Source organism: Pristis pectinata, chromosome 35 (genome assembly GCF_009764475.1).
Source record: "Pristis pectinata isolate sPriPec2 chromosome 35, sPriPec2.1.pri, whole genome shotgun sequence".
Lineage (NCBI taxonomy): Eukaryota > Metazoa > Chordata > Chondrichthyes > Rhinopristiformes > Pristidae > Pristis > Pristis pectinata.
The window spans coordinates 16,802,780-16,817,406 of NC_067439.1; the positions used below are offsets into that span (position 1 = coordinate 16,802,780).

Below are 14,627 nucleotides of genomic sequence, written 5' to 3' on the forward strand. Positions count from 1 at the left end.
TCAGATACCAAATGAGAGCTTTGAATGCTCAGGCAGCAGAGTGTAGAGCTGCTGCCTCACAGTGCCAGTGATCTGGGTTATTCTTGACCTGCAGTGCTGTCTGTGTAGAGTTTGTATATTTTCGCTGTGACTGCATGGGTTTTTTTATAAGATAAGATATTTATTTATAAGTCACATGTGCATCAAAACATAATGTGTCTTTTTGCGTTATTGAGAATGTGCTGGGCACAGCCCACAGGTGTCGCCACACTTCTGGCGCCAACATAGCACGTCCATAGCTCCTAACCTGTATGTCTTTGGAATGGGGGAGGAAAACAGAGAACCCGGAGGAAACCCATGCAGACATAGGGAGAATGTGCAAACTCCCTGCAGACAGCAGCAGGAATTGAACCTGGGCCGCTGGCGCTGTAACGTGCCGTCCTAAAGACATGCAGGTTAGTAGGTGAATTGGTCACTGTAAGTTGCCCCCAGTGTGTAAGTGAGTGGTAGAATCTGTAGAAAGTTGATGGAAATTTTGGGAGAGTAAAATGGGATCAGTATAGGATTAGTGTAAATGGGTGCTTGATAGTCAGCATGGACTTGATGGGCTGAAGGGCCTGTTGTGTGACCTTATAACTTTATGACTGAAGTGAAAATGCCAAATGGAAGTATTTTTCCTAAAGTATAAACCCACACTTATCTTCCACATATTAATAAGCGGGTTTCACTTATCTAACATTTCCTATGTTTATCTTTCACTTGATTGTAGGATCACATCTTTGGATATCAAGTACCAGATTTGGAAGTTTGGTGTGATATTCACTGACAATGTAAGTAGACACAAACACTCTGTAAAGTGCCACAGAAAGAAAATGTTTTGAGCAAAATACTTTATGTATCATTGGATGGAAAGCAAACTGATTAAACTTGGACCAACAGTGTTACATTGTAAAGCTTTAGCAAGTGCACATGAAGTGTGCAATGTTACATGAAAGAAGGGAAAGGGAAGGGTTGGGCTTTTTTTTAGATAATTCTGATATTGAAAAGAAACTGTACATTTCATTCATGTAATTCATTAGCCTGTCTGTATGACAAGTTCTTCAGCATGGTTTGGAGCAATTTTAATACTTATGTTTTGTTTTCATCAGTCCTTCCTATATCTTTGCTGGTATTTGATCATGTCTATCCTTGGCCATTACAACAACTTCTTCTTTGCTGCTCACCTGCTGGATATTGCTATGGGTGTCAAGACCCTTCGCACCATCCTGTCTTCTGTAACTCACAATGGCAAACAGGTAAGACCTAGCGTTATACAAGCACAGAAGCAGACCCTTCGTCAATATTCTACAACACCTTGCTTCCCACTTATCGAGTTACAGGGAAGTGAAACTCTTTACACTTGCTCTACAAGGAGCCGCCTATTGATTTCTCCTAGGCCACCAGTGTAAACTTGTTGCTTTCCATTTCCTGCAGCTGATGATGACTGTTGGGTTGTTGGCTGTCGTCGTGTATCTCTACACAGTTGTGGCCTTTAACTTCTTCCGCAAATTTTATAACAAGAGTGAGGATGAAGATGAGCCAGATATGAAATGTGATGATATGATGACAGTAAGTTTTCAGTTAATTTCTTTTTAAATGATAAAGATTCACATATATTTTTACAGCGTAGAAATTGGCTGTTTGGACCAAAAGGTGTCTCCTGCTGTTACTATTCCACATAAGCCTTCTCCCATATGTTGTAACTGCTGAACTGAGCTAGACGAAAGCTGTAGCTGGGAGATATAAAAGGTTTTTAATTCAACACAGCAGATCTGGAGTTCTCCTCTCTCCACACAACGTTTTATACTTTTTAAGAACAAATATATGATCAATCACAGTTTCCAATGGCTATAACTTTAACATTTTGAATGTTGCCAGATAACTTTACAGACTTACAATGAGAACACATCCCAACCAGCAGAACTCCTCTGAATATTCAAAAGGCTAGTCCGAGAACTTCTGAGCACAAACTCCAGACATCCTAAATATACCTCTTTTGTTATAGTGTTGAAGGATGGCTCCCTGAATATACAAACAGCCAGAATATTAAGTGACAAAGCACACATGCCTGAACTGTGCATTAAGTGGCAGGGATAAATCTTTAATAAAGTGTTAATTCAGGAGATGGCCATTTAATGGCTTCCCTGGTCTCATCATGAAGGTTTCAATGACCATCAATTAACATGAACATTCATCTGTTGTCTTCCACTGTGTCGTTTCAATGGGACAGAATCAGAATGCTCCACACCTAATGATTGGTTTCAATGGCCTTAAAGTATCAGTTGGAGTTAAAATTGCAAACAAGTTTTATTTCCTGAAGACTGGTTCTCATTGTAATTAATATTTGCTATCCGTAATTTCATAACACCAGAATAATCCTGAACACCACCATCTCACAATGTCAGCCTTTCCTTTGATTCCTTAATCTGATTATCAAACTTCTATATGCAGGGAGGTGTGGTGTTATAAATTCCACACTCGAAAATAGCCACATGAATGATAGAAAAATGGAGGGTTATGTGGGAGGGAAGGGTTTGGCAGATCTCAGAGCAGGATAAAATGTTAGCACAACATCGTGGGCCGAAGGGCCTGTACTGTGCTGTAATGTTCTATGTTCTAACCACCTTCTTTATATAAAAGTGCAACACCTCACACTTGTCTAGATTCTCCTGCCACTTTCTGCCCATATTTGCAACTGGTCTATATCCGCCTGAATCCTTTGACATCCTTCCTCACCATCTGCAACTCTGCCAATTTTTGTGTCGTAATTGATTGATCTAAGATTAAGACTTTTCCTCAATCTTAAATGTCTCCTCATACAAAGATAACATCAGGGTGATCAAGTGAAATTGTATTTGCTGTTCCCGATGAGACAATATCAACAGTACCTGCAGAGGCTGATAAACCTATCTGACAACAATTATAGAGAATTGTCTTAGAGATTGCTCTAGTTGAAAGCAGAATTGCATCTCAGTATTTATAAGTTACAGAGCCTCTAACCTATGTCTATATCTCCACTTGGCAGTGTTACCTGTTCCACATGTATGTGGGTGTACGAGCTGGTGGTGGTATTGGTGATGAGATTGAAGACCCAGCTGGAGATGAATATGAGCTGTACCGTGTCGTCTTTGACATTACGTTCTTCTTTTTTGTCATTGTTATCCTCCTCGCCATCATTCAAGGTATGACACAAAGTTTATTAAATTAAATCTTGGCCCCAGTTTGTGACATGAGCTTGCCATCCACATTCTTTGCTCTCTGAAACACACCAGAAACAAATTTGGAAGACTGATCTTATTAGCCAAGAAGGTCCTGGAATCAAGCAGCAGGGTCTCCAACAAATTTATAAAGGCCAGTGGGTGGACCAGATTAGGCTCTTCCAGTGAAACTTCTCTGGAAGCTTTTCACTGTTCCAAGAGCCCTGTCCCTGGCTGTCAAGGTTTCTCAAAGTTTCTGAGTGTCGCTAAAATTCATAAACATTTAAAAATGAAATAGGTACTTTTAACAATTAAAAATTGTTTGAAGATTATTTGAAGAGGGTTATGGTCTTGAATACTTTTAAATAATCAAAACACAAATAATTTAAGGAAGTACAACGTATTTTATTTTTCCCTTTCTTTCCCATGGCCCAACCGGTCCTATTCAGATGATGGTTTTGTGGATCCTTTGCCAGATTAACCTGATGAGAATCTAAGAGCAGATATCCCCTACAGAACTCAAACTTACTGTCTAAATTTGGACTTGAGTTTACCTACACGTCCCAAAAGTTATCAGCATTTAGCACTGAGAAATGCAAGTAATTCCATGCAGAACTCCCATTTCCTATCAAAATCCGGATCCCTAACAATACCTGCATTAAAACACCAGGGAAATGTAATCTCAGGTTAAATGAAGGTTGATTGTGAGGTTGCCTTCTAGCTTCAGGGTTAGGATGTTTGAATTCCAACATCAGCGTTTCAGATCAGTTTGTTTCTGTTCCAAGCTCAATTTACTTTAGGATGCAGTACAGCACATAAGCCACATTTCAGAAATACTTTTTTTTCCTTTCTTTTGGTTAAGTTTTGCAATGTATATTCCAAACAAGCTGTCTGTAGCTGGTAAAGTTAAGCCTTCCTACTGCAGGGCACTAACATTGTGAACTATTATTCTCATGTTCCAGGTGTAGATTTTAGCCAAGATCACAAGATAATGCAAAAGGTCATTCTTCATATTCATATTTCTCACAACGTAGAAGGAGGCCATTCCATCAAATCTATGCTGACTCTCAGATCAAAACCATTCCTGGTAATCTTTCTCACATGCCCATCAACTCTGCCCACCCCACCGATTCTATTACCACTCACCTGCACCAAGGCCAGTTTGTAGCAGCAAATTAACATAACAAGCCTTTGGAATGTGGGAAGATAGGATCCCCAGAGAAAACTCTTGCAGTTACGGGGAGAATATACAAACTCCACATAAACCCCACCCGTTCAGGTCCAGACCAATGTCACTGGAGCAGTGAGGCAGCACCACTGCACATCATGCCACCCTCATTTTGTTCATCTGTACAGAAACACCATTCAGTACTCCTGAAGCACACCACAAATCGTCTACCACACACGCATCCTGTTGTTTCCTAATTGTTCCAAGGTCTCACACGCGATGTCTGGGAATCAATGTTGTGTTAAACACTTTTGATGACAAAGAATTGCTTGCTTTTATTAATCACTTGAACCTGTGTCACGTTGTCCTACTTGCATAATTTTCTACAAGTTGATGTTCTGCATTTCGATTTAACACATTTAGGACTATTTTATGTGCATCTCGCTACTTATAAAAGAGAAAACATTGCACCCTTTTTATCTGATATGTAATCACATTGTTAAAACATCAAAGTGCTGCAGGTGATTATTTTGGGGTGGCAGCACTGCTGTCTAAGTGAATAAACCATTCTGTGTCAACAATGATGCCTAAACAAGAATGAACAGCTTGCTTTTCTGGTGCAGTGTTTCCTAGGTGATTGGAGAAGGTCTGTTTTTCTTCAAATAGTGCGGTGCAATAAAATTATTAATATCAAGCAGGCAAATGTTGCCTATTCAGAGGGACAGCATTCTAGCACAGATTGCACATCCCTTAATTCTGTTTTTAGAAAAGTGCTCACACAATTCAAGATATTAGGGCTGAATTTCCACAGTGGTCTCCAATTCTCCCACGTAACCATAGCAAAACACCCCGGTAATATTCAGTTGAGGCTTGGCAGGAGATTCTGTGCAGCAGTGCCAGACAATTTTCTTTGATGTTTCCACAGGTTTGTGCCAGTGCATCAGCCAAGCCAACACTGTGCCTAGATCCTAAGCATCGACCTACTGTGGGTCATTGACAGCTGAGCTTCCTCCATTCTATTTTCTCTCCCTCTTTACAGAATTGTACCTCAATAAAATGTTGAGAGAGAAGTTTATGCACACCAGTCTTCATCCCAATCTAATATACACACGAATGTTTACATGGCTGAACTACAGTTCTTATAGAACAGTTTCATAAGACACTCATGACACTAAAAAAAACAGTTATGCTTTTGTTCTTCTCTTGATCTCTTCCCATTGAAATATGATTAGGTACCTGTCTGTGAATACTAAATAGATTTGTGCATGGTAAAGCAATAATAACATCTTGTTTCCACCCTTAAGGTTTGATTATTGATGCTTTTGGTGAACTGAGAGATCAGCAGGAGCAAGTGAAAGAGGACATGGAGGTAGGAATATATTAAAGAAGCTGCTGTAGCTTCTTCTGTTGATGTTTGACATATAAAACATATTTTACTTCTATCAACCATGTGTCAGATAAATAACGGGAAGTAGGATCCAGGAGCAGGGTTGAATGGTTTGTGAGTTGGCCTCCAGTTTATTACACGTGTAAAGCTAGCAATTGCAGGTCAGACAAAGGAAGTCAGTCAAATGAAAAGAATACATTTTCTGCCTCAGACAGCTGACCCACACCCTGATTTCTGTGTCAATGATTAACCAATAAATTGAGAAATACCTGTGTGATAGCATCGTGCATTGATTACAGGAATGAAAGCAAACAAAAGAAGGCAGTGAAATGCTTCTATTGAGCTAAAAATTCTAAAAATTCTGAATGTAAGAAATCAATACATTCTTTCTGGTATTGATCATTCATCAATCTTACACGAAATTATGAGAAGAAGTTCCATAATACTGCAAACCTTAAAGATCCGTAGCAGAGAAAGCCAGTAACTGTACCTAATAGTCTTGGTGCATTGCAGTTACTCTAAAGGACCACCAAATAGGGAAGATTTAATGGTCACTTTTCAGATGTGACGTGTATCCACTACATGTAGCACAGACATTACTGTGAGTTATTCAAGTAGGGTTAAGTGTTCACACATGTTCCAGACAATATTCCTGTTGTCATGGCAATGTGGACTACTGTTCCTAACTCCAGCCAAAACAGGACTATCTTCCTCGTTCTTCGAAGTATATAACTTCATTTTATGAACAACAAAAGCCTCCTTAATAGAAAATAACATAACAATTCCTGGTTCATGAAAACGTAATAACACCGGCACCAAATTGCATTTCTCCTCAGATAATTAAGAAATGGGTCAAAAGCATGTTTGAAACAACATTATGGTGGTTTGTACTCAGAGTGAAGCACTAAAATGGAACCTGTGCAGTTCCCGATGAGGCTGTGCTCGGTCAGTACATCAGGGGTAGGCATTAGCCCTTAGCCCTGTTGGATCCTGACAGCAAGAACACATCCCATGTAGTAGAGCGCACAGCGGAGCAGAGGGAGTGAGCTCCCTGATTCACACAAGGGGACTTCTAAGTCCTGATGCAGAAAATACAAGCCAGAAGGAAGATCATGTGTGTTAGGTGAGGGGAGATGGCCACCCTGGTAGATGGCAGCGACAGTTCTCGTTTCCAGTAGTGAGATCACCCAGATGACAGAGCAGTGCCAGAAGAAATTTCATGATCTCACAGGATAGATCAAAGTGAACTTAAAAGCACTAAAAATACTGCTGTTTCACATAGCACAGTCACGCAAACAGTTACTCCATCCACACCCAACACCTCCATCCTCTCTGATACCACTGGTCATATCACCGTTGATATTTTACCTCGACTACCACAAAAAAGAGGGATGATGAAAATGTTGCTCAACATTATTTATCTCCATGTGCAGTCAGATAGTGAGGAATAAGAGGAAGGCCACATGCACAGGTGGGGGGCTCTCGCAAATTTAGCATCTCAGTATGCTGGAAGAATCCAACCCACTGCATACAGACAGAGGCAATAGAAGCCCAATCCTTTTCAGCAGCAATATGAAATCTGCCAGTATGCCCATTAACAGTGGTTGCTGCGGTTACTGCATCCCGTTTCATTTCATCTACAGTCGACCCTCATTACTTTGTAAATTGCTGCATCACCGTTGTTTTGCTGACTACATACGAGTTCTTGTATCTTCTATCAGGAGGAGCTCCTTGTTTCCTCCTCTCTAGGATGCCATCATTTCGAGCTGGAGTAGTAGGAGAGAGAACTGAAGGTAGAAGCGGAGAGGGACGATGATGATGAAGACCACAGAGCATCATCATTCCAACACAGTCCACATCACCACCTGAGTGGCATCATAAGGGCAAAACAAATAGGTTAGAAGGACACATAGAAAAGGGAGATAGACCCAGTGCCACTGGGCTGCAATTTAGCAGCGGGTTTAAAGAATTTGGTGTGGTGGTGAGGTCCGTTCACATATTGGAACTGTCCTGTGGATCTCTGACAATTATGTTGCTTTCATGTCAAGGCTGTTGTGGATGATGCATGAGGTGGTTAACATGTTTTCAGACTTGCCGAGCCAATGCAGGACATGATGGGGAGTGCATCCTCATGCTGTCTCTGAAGCTAATACAGAACCAGGGGACCAAGACCTGCCCTTTCTAGAAAGAACTTGGTGACAATTGGTGACACAATGCCTCCTGTTGCAGCTAACAACTGCTGTGGAGACACAAATAGAGGCCACAAGAAGTCTTCCCACTTCACTGTACTCACACTGATCCAGGTGCTGGTGTGATTTCTACCACGCTGGAGTTATTAGTTACACTCATTGAACACAGGGATGCAGCCCATGAGCAGCTGGCAATTCTTCAGCAGCAAAAGGAAGCTGTTCATGAACAGCTGCAGTGAGACGCTGCAGCAACAGGGAGAAGCCGTGCAAGAGCTGATAGCATGAAGAATTTGTCTCTCTTCTTCAGGAGTAACAGCACCAACCAACCTCCCCATCTCACATGTACATGCATGCGTGCGTGCGCACACACACCCATGTGCACAAATACACACACACACATCTGCACACACCCACCCACACACAAACACACTTCCTCACGTGTGATTGTACGGAGAGCTGACAACAAAGAGAAGCATGAAAGTTCATTGAAAGTTGCCTCACAGGTGGAAAGAGCAGTTAAGAAGGCCAATGGGATGTTGGCTTTCATAAGTCGCGGGATTGAGTTTAAGAGCCGTGAGGTGATGATGTAGCTTTACAAAACTCTAGTTAGGCCACACTTAGAGTGCTGTGTTCAGTTCTGGTCGCCTCATTATAGGAAGGATGTGGAGGCGTTGGAGAGGGTGCAGAGGAGATTTACCAGGATGCTGCCTGGATTGGAGAGTATTGAATATGAGGAGAGGCTTAAGGTGCTAGGGCTTTATTCACTGGAAAGGAGGAGGATGAGAGGAGACATGATAGAGGTATATAAAATACTGACAGGAATAGACAGTCAGCACCTCCTTCCCAGGGCACCAATGCTCAAGACGAGAGGTCATGGCTTTAAGGTTATGAGTGGGAGGTTCAGGGGAGATGTCAGGGGGAGGTTTTTCACCCAGAGAGTGGTTGGTGCATGGAATGCACTGCCTGGGGTGGTGGTGGAGGCAGATACATTGAACAGGTTCAAAAGCTTGTTGGATAGGCATATGGAGGAGTGTGGGATGGGGGGATATGCGGGAGGAAGGGGTTAGGTAGTGTGAGGGTGGTTTGATGGATGGCACAGCATGGTGGGCCGAAGGGCCTGTTTTGTGCTGTATGGTTCTACGGTTCATGAAGACAGCAGGGGACAGACATCTGTAAGCTGATCTGAAAGCCAGGTCCAGGTATGGAGGTTGAAACAATGTTAGTGGTCTGAGTGCCAGCGGATTGTAATGTCATCTGGCCCGAGAGGTCGCCTGATGTATAGGATTCAGGACATTGATGTCTGCCTTCACAGTGGCACCGTGTACTGGCCAACACAGCCTCAGTGGCAACACGTGTCCCACAGATAACCATCTCTGACTGCTCCTTCAGACGGTTCCAGGCACCAGTCAGAAGCCAGCCATAAAGTTGAAGAGCTCCTTGTAGGTTATCAGGAACATCCCTGCTGACTCAGAGTGAAGGGGGACAGCCTAATTCACCCACATGGGATATTGCCAAGAAATGCAAGGACTTCACAACCTACCCACAAAATTCTCAGATGAGCAAGGCAGTCGGGTGTGAAACTAATCAGCCAAGTGTCACAGAGTACACAGATGTGGAATAATTTGACTGTTGTCGTAGCTTGTGCTCCTCCAGCACAGATGGCATGCAGCCTTCATTACAAAATCCATTTCCATCTCACGGTTCTTATCACCTGGTTGTTTTTGTATAATACACAACGGCAAGTACAAAGGGAGGGACCACTACACAAGGCACTGTGAGATGTAACATCTCCCTGTTCTCTCGGCACCCACCCTTTATATGTGAGAAGTTGATGCTACATCAGTAGATACGAGAGCATTTGTCAACACTTTCCACAAGATGGCTTGTTCTGGAAAGCATGAACGTACACTGATCAGATCCAGTTGCTGCAAGCTGAATGAAATCCAGTGCTGATGACACCATTTGTGCCTCAGAGTGAACTGTGAAACAGTCAGCTGGTGCAATAAAATGGGCTTCAGTTGGAATCCCAGGAGGGATTTCTCACTGTTGATCAGAGTTTAGATGATACAAGATTTTCACCAAGGTGCAGGTTAACAGAGTGCAGCTGACCTGAGGGAAGTATATGTACTGAGGAGGTCAGACTTCTTTCAGTTAAGTGCCACCCTTTACAAAACACATTGATTTTGTAGAAAGCCATTTAAGTTATAGGATTAGGCAAACGTTCAGTGAAGCATTGCACTCGGTGCAGGTGAGTATGCAGAGAAGGATGTAAGGAAATTATATCTGTCAACTGAACTCACCCAACTCATGTGATGTTTGGTACAGATTGCAGCTTGCCTAGGGGCTATGTTTTATGAGGTGTTATGACTTGTAAGAGTTGAGCACAACAAGCAAAACCACAGAGGAAACCTGGTGGAACCTGGAAGAATCTCTCTGAAGAATCAGGAGTGCGTGCTGAGGGATGCACTGAAGCTTGGTACAGCCAACTCAAAGGGTTTAACATAGAACAGTACAGCACAATATCAGCCCTTCGGCCCACAATGTTGTGCCGACCTTTAAACCGCTCATAATACTATCTAACACCTTCCTCCCCCATATCCCTCTATTTTAAATTCCTCCATATCTAGTAATCTCTTGAATTTGACCAACGTAGCTGCCTCACCACCGCCCCAGGCAGCGCATTCCATGCCCCAACCATTCTCTGGGTAAAAAACCTTCCTCTGATATCTCCCTTGAACTTCCCACCCATTACCTTAAAGCCGTGCCCTCTTGTATTGAGCATTGGTGCCCTGGAAAAGAGGTGCTGGCTGTCCACTCTATTTATTCCTCTTAATATTTTGTATACCTCTATCATGTCTCCTCTCATCCTCCTTCTCTCCAATGAGAACAGCCCAAGCTCCCTTAGTCACTCCTCATAATGCATACTCTCTAAACCAGGCAACATCCTAATAAATCTCCTCTGCACCCTTTCCAATGCTTCCACATCCTTCCTATAATGAAGCGACCAGAAATGGACACAGTACTCTAAGTGTGGTCTAACCAGAGTTTTATAGAGCTGCATCATTACCTCGCGACACTTAAACTCGATCCCTCGACTTATGAAAGCTAACATCCCATAACCTTTCTTAACTACCCTATCCACCTGTGAGGCAACTTTCAGGGATCTGTAGATTTGGACCCCCAGATCCCTCTGCTCCTCCACACTACCCAGAATCCTGCCATTAACTTTGTACTCTGCCTTGGAGCTTGTCCTTCCAAAGTGTACCACCTCACACTTCTCCAGATTGAACTCCATCTGCCACTGCCCAGCTCTGCATCCTATCAATGTCCCTCTGCAATCTTCAACAATCCTCTACACTATCCACTACATCACCAACCTTTGTGTCGTCTGCAAACTTGGCCAACCCACCCTTTTACCCCCTCATCCAAGTCATTAATATAAATCACGAAAAGCAGAGGTCCCAGAACCGATCCCTGTGGGACACCACTAGTCACAGCCCTCCAATCTGAATGCAGTCCCTCCACCACAACCTTCTGCTTTCTACAGGCAAGCCAATTCTGAATCCACACGGCCAAGCCTTCCTGGATCCCATGCCCTCTGACCTTCTGAAGAAGCCTACGATGTGGAACCTTGTCAAATGCCTTACTAAAATCCATGTAGACCACATCTACTGCACTACCCTCATCAATCTTCCTGGTCACCTCCTCAAAGAACCCTATCAGGCTTGTGAGACATGATCCACCAGGTTTCCCCTGTGGTTTTGCTACATAAAGCCATGCTGGCTGTCCCTGATCAGATCATGATTCTCCAAATGCCTATAGATCCTATCTCTAAGAATCCTTTCCAACAGCTTGCCCACCACAGACATAAGGCTCACTGGTCTATATTTCCCTGGACTATCCCTACTACCTTTTTTGAATAAGGGGACAACATTTGCCACCCTCCAAGCCTCCGGTACCATTCCCGTTGACAACGAGGACTCAAAGATCCTAGCCAAAGGCTTCTTCTCCTTCGCCGCACGGAGCAGCCTGGGAAATATTCTGTCAGGCCCCGGGAACTTATCTATCGTAATATTTTCTAACAGCTCCAACACATCCTCTCTTTTGATATCAACATGCTCTAGAACATTAACCTTACCAACACTGTCCTCAGCATCATCAAGGCCCCTCTCCTTAGTGAATACTGAAGAGAAGTATTCATTGAGAACCTCACCCACTTCCACAGCTTCCAGGCACATCTTCCCACCTTTGTCCCTAATCGGTCCGACCTTTACTCCCATCATCCTTCTGCTCTTCACATAAGTGAAAATTGCCTTGGGGTTTTCCTTAACCCTACTCGCCAAGGCCTTTTCATGTCCCCTTCTCGCTCTCCTCAGCCCCTTCTTTCCTTCCTTGCTACCCTATATTCCTCAAGGGACCTATCTGATCCTTGCTGCCGAAACCTTATGTATGTTGCCTTCTTCCTCCTAACTAGATATTCCACCTCTCTTGTCAACCATGGTTCCTTCACCCTGCCATTCTTTCTCTGCCTCACCGGGACAAATGTATCCCTAACATCCTGCAAGAGATCCTTGAACAACGACCACATCTCCATAGTACATTTCCCTCCAAAAATGTCACCCCAATTCACACTCGCAAGTTCTAGCTTTATAATTTGCTCTTCCCCAATTAAATATTTTCCTGTCCTCTTTGCCCCTCTCCTTGTTCATCACAATACTAAATGCTAGGGAGTAGTGGTCACTGTCCCCCAAATGCTCACCCGCTGAGAGATCTGTCACCTGACCCGGTTCATTACCTAATATGTGGGGAAGGACTGCAGACCAAGGCCCTGCTGCCACTAGAGGGGCAAGATGGTTGTTTCCATCGGTTGCTGTGACTAGAACTAGGGAACGTAGCCTCAAGATTCGGGGGAAAATATTTAGGACTGAGATGAGGAGAAACTGCTTTTTCGCTACTGAGATGAGTAGTGAATCTGTGGAATCCTCTGCCCAGGGAAGCCATGGAGTCCACCTCGTTAAATATATTCAAGACGGTTAGATAGATGTTTGCACAGTAGGGGAATTAAGGGTTATGGGGAAAAGGCAGGTAGGTGGATCTGAGTCCACGGCCAGATCAGCCATGATCTTATTGAATGGCAGAGCAGGCTCGACGGGCCAGATGGCTGACTCCTGCTCCTATTTCTTATGTTCTTATGTACAGGGAGTAATTCTGTTTGTCTAGAGTCACACTCGTGTCAAGGTGGTAGGGAATCAGAGCAATGTTTTCCTACCACTAGCATTTCTCTACATTAGCAAAGTGATCCCCATTATTGTCAACCCTTTGATATTCCTTCAGCCATTTGCCACTGGAACCAAACCTACGGAGGATTTTGGTTACTTCTTTATTGTAATGTGTTTTTGGTTTTTGTTTTGTACTTCTTCATAATTATCTCTCTGTTTTCATTTAACAGACCAAATGCTTCATTTGTGGTATCGGCAGTGACTACTTTGACACCACACCCCATGGGTTTGAAACACACACCTTGGAGGAACACAACTTGGCAAATTACATGTGAGCAATCAGTTTGGCAAAAACTTCTGATATGCATGAGCCGTGGCTTTAAAAATTGCTCATAAACAATATATCTGATGACAAAATACATAAGTTCCAAATATTATATTGAAATAACAACATAAAAAAGACCAATCAGCTCAAGACGTCCATGTTTTTTTATCTTGTATTCAAGGCTCTGATCCCAACACCTTTAGATTTTTTAGATATTTTAGATGTCTTTATTAGTCACATGTATATTGAAACACAGTGAAATGCATCTTTTGCATCGAGTGTTCTGGGGGCAGCCCACAAGTGTCGCCACGCTTCCAGCACTAACATAGCATGCCCACAACTTCCTAACCTGCTTTGGAATGTGGGAGGAAACTGTAGCACCCGCAGGAAACCCATGCAGACACAGGGAGAACATACAAACTCCTTCCAGACAGCAGCCAGAATTGAACCTGGGTCGCTGGCGCTGTAATAGCATTACGCTAACTGCTACCCTACCGTCCTTTATTCTTCTGCAGCAACACGCAAAACTCAGTAGGTCAGGAAGCACTCTCTGAGTGCTTACACTTCCACGCACTCACCACTTTCTGAGTAAAAAACTTACCCCTGACATCTCCCCTGTACCTACTCCCCAGCACTTTAAACCTGTGTCCTCTTGTGGCAACCATTTCAGCCCTGGGAAAGAACCTCTGACTATCAATGCCTCTTATCATCTTATACACCTCTATCAGGTCACCTCTCATCCTCCGTCTCTCCAAGGAGAAAAGGCCGAATTCCCTCAACCTGCTTTCATAAGGCATGCTCCCCAATCCAGGCAACATCCTTGTAATTCTCTTCTGCACCCTTTCTATGGCTTCCACCTCTTTAATGTAGTGAGGTGACCAGAACTGAGCACAGTACTCCAAGTGGGGTCTGACCAGGGTCCTATATAGCTGCAACATTACCTCTCGGCTCCTAAATTCAATTCCACGATTGATGAAGGACAATACACTGTATGCCTTCTTCATCACAGAGTCAACCTGTGCAGCTGCTTTGAGCATCCTATGGACTCGGACCCCAAGATTCCTCTGATCCTCCACACTACCAAGAGTCCTACCATTAATACTATATTCTGTCATCATATTTGA

The 14,627-nt window shown here is 43.3% G+C and overlaps 1 protein-coding gene across 9 annotated transcripts in view; it reads left to right on the forward strand.

Moving 5' to 3' along the window:
• LOC127586448 (ryanodine receptor 1-like) overlaps positions 1–14,627 on the forward strand; it is a 625,703-nt gene that overhangs the window by 601,287 nt on the left and 9,789 nt on the right. For all 9 annotated transcript variants that reach the window (XM_052044410.1, XM_052044408.1, XM_052044411.1 and 6 more), the window contains 6 exons: positions 749–809; positions 1,128–1,274; positions 1,453–1,587; positions 3,044–3,200; positions 5,688–5,752; positions 13,409–13,509. In XM_052044410.1, coding sequence (XP_051900370.1) covers positions 749–809; positions 1,128–1,274; positions 1,453–1,587; positions 3,044–3,200; positions 5,688–5,752; positions 13,409–13,509 — 666 coding nt within the window. The remainder of the gene's footprint in view (positions 1–748; positions 810–1,127; positions 1,275–1,452; positions 1,588–3,043; positions 3,201–5,687; positions 5,753–13,408; positions 13,510–14,627) is intronic.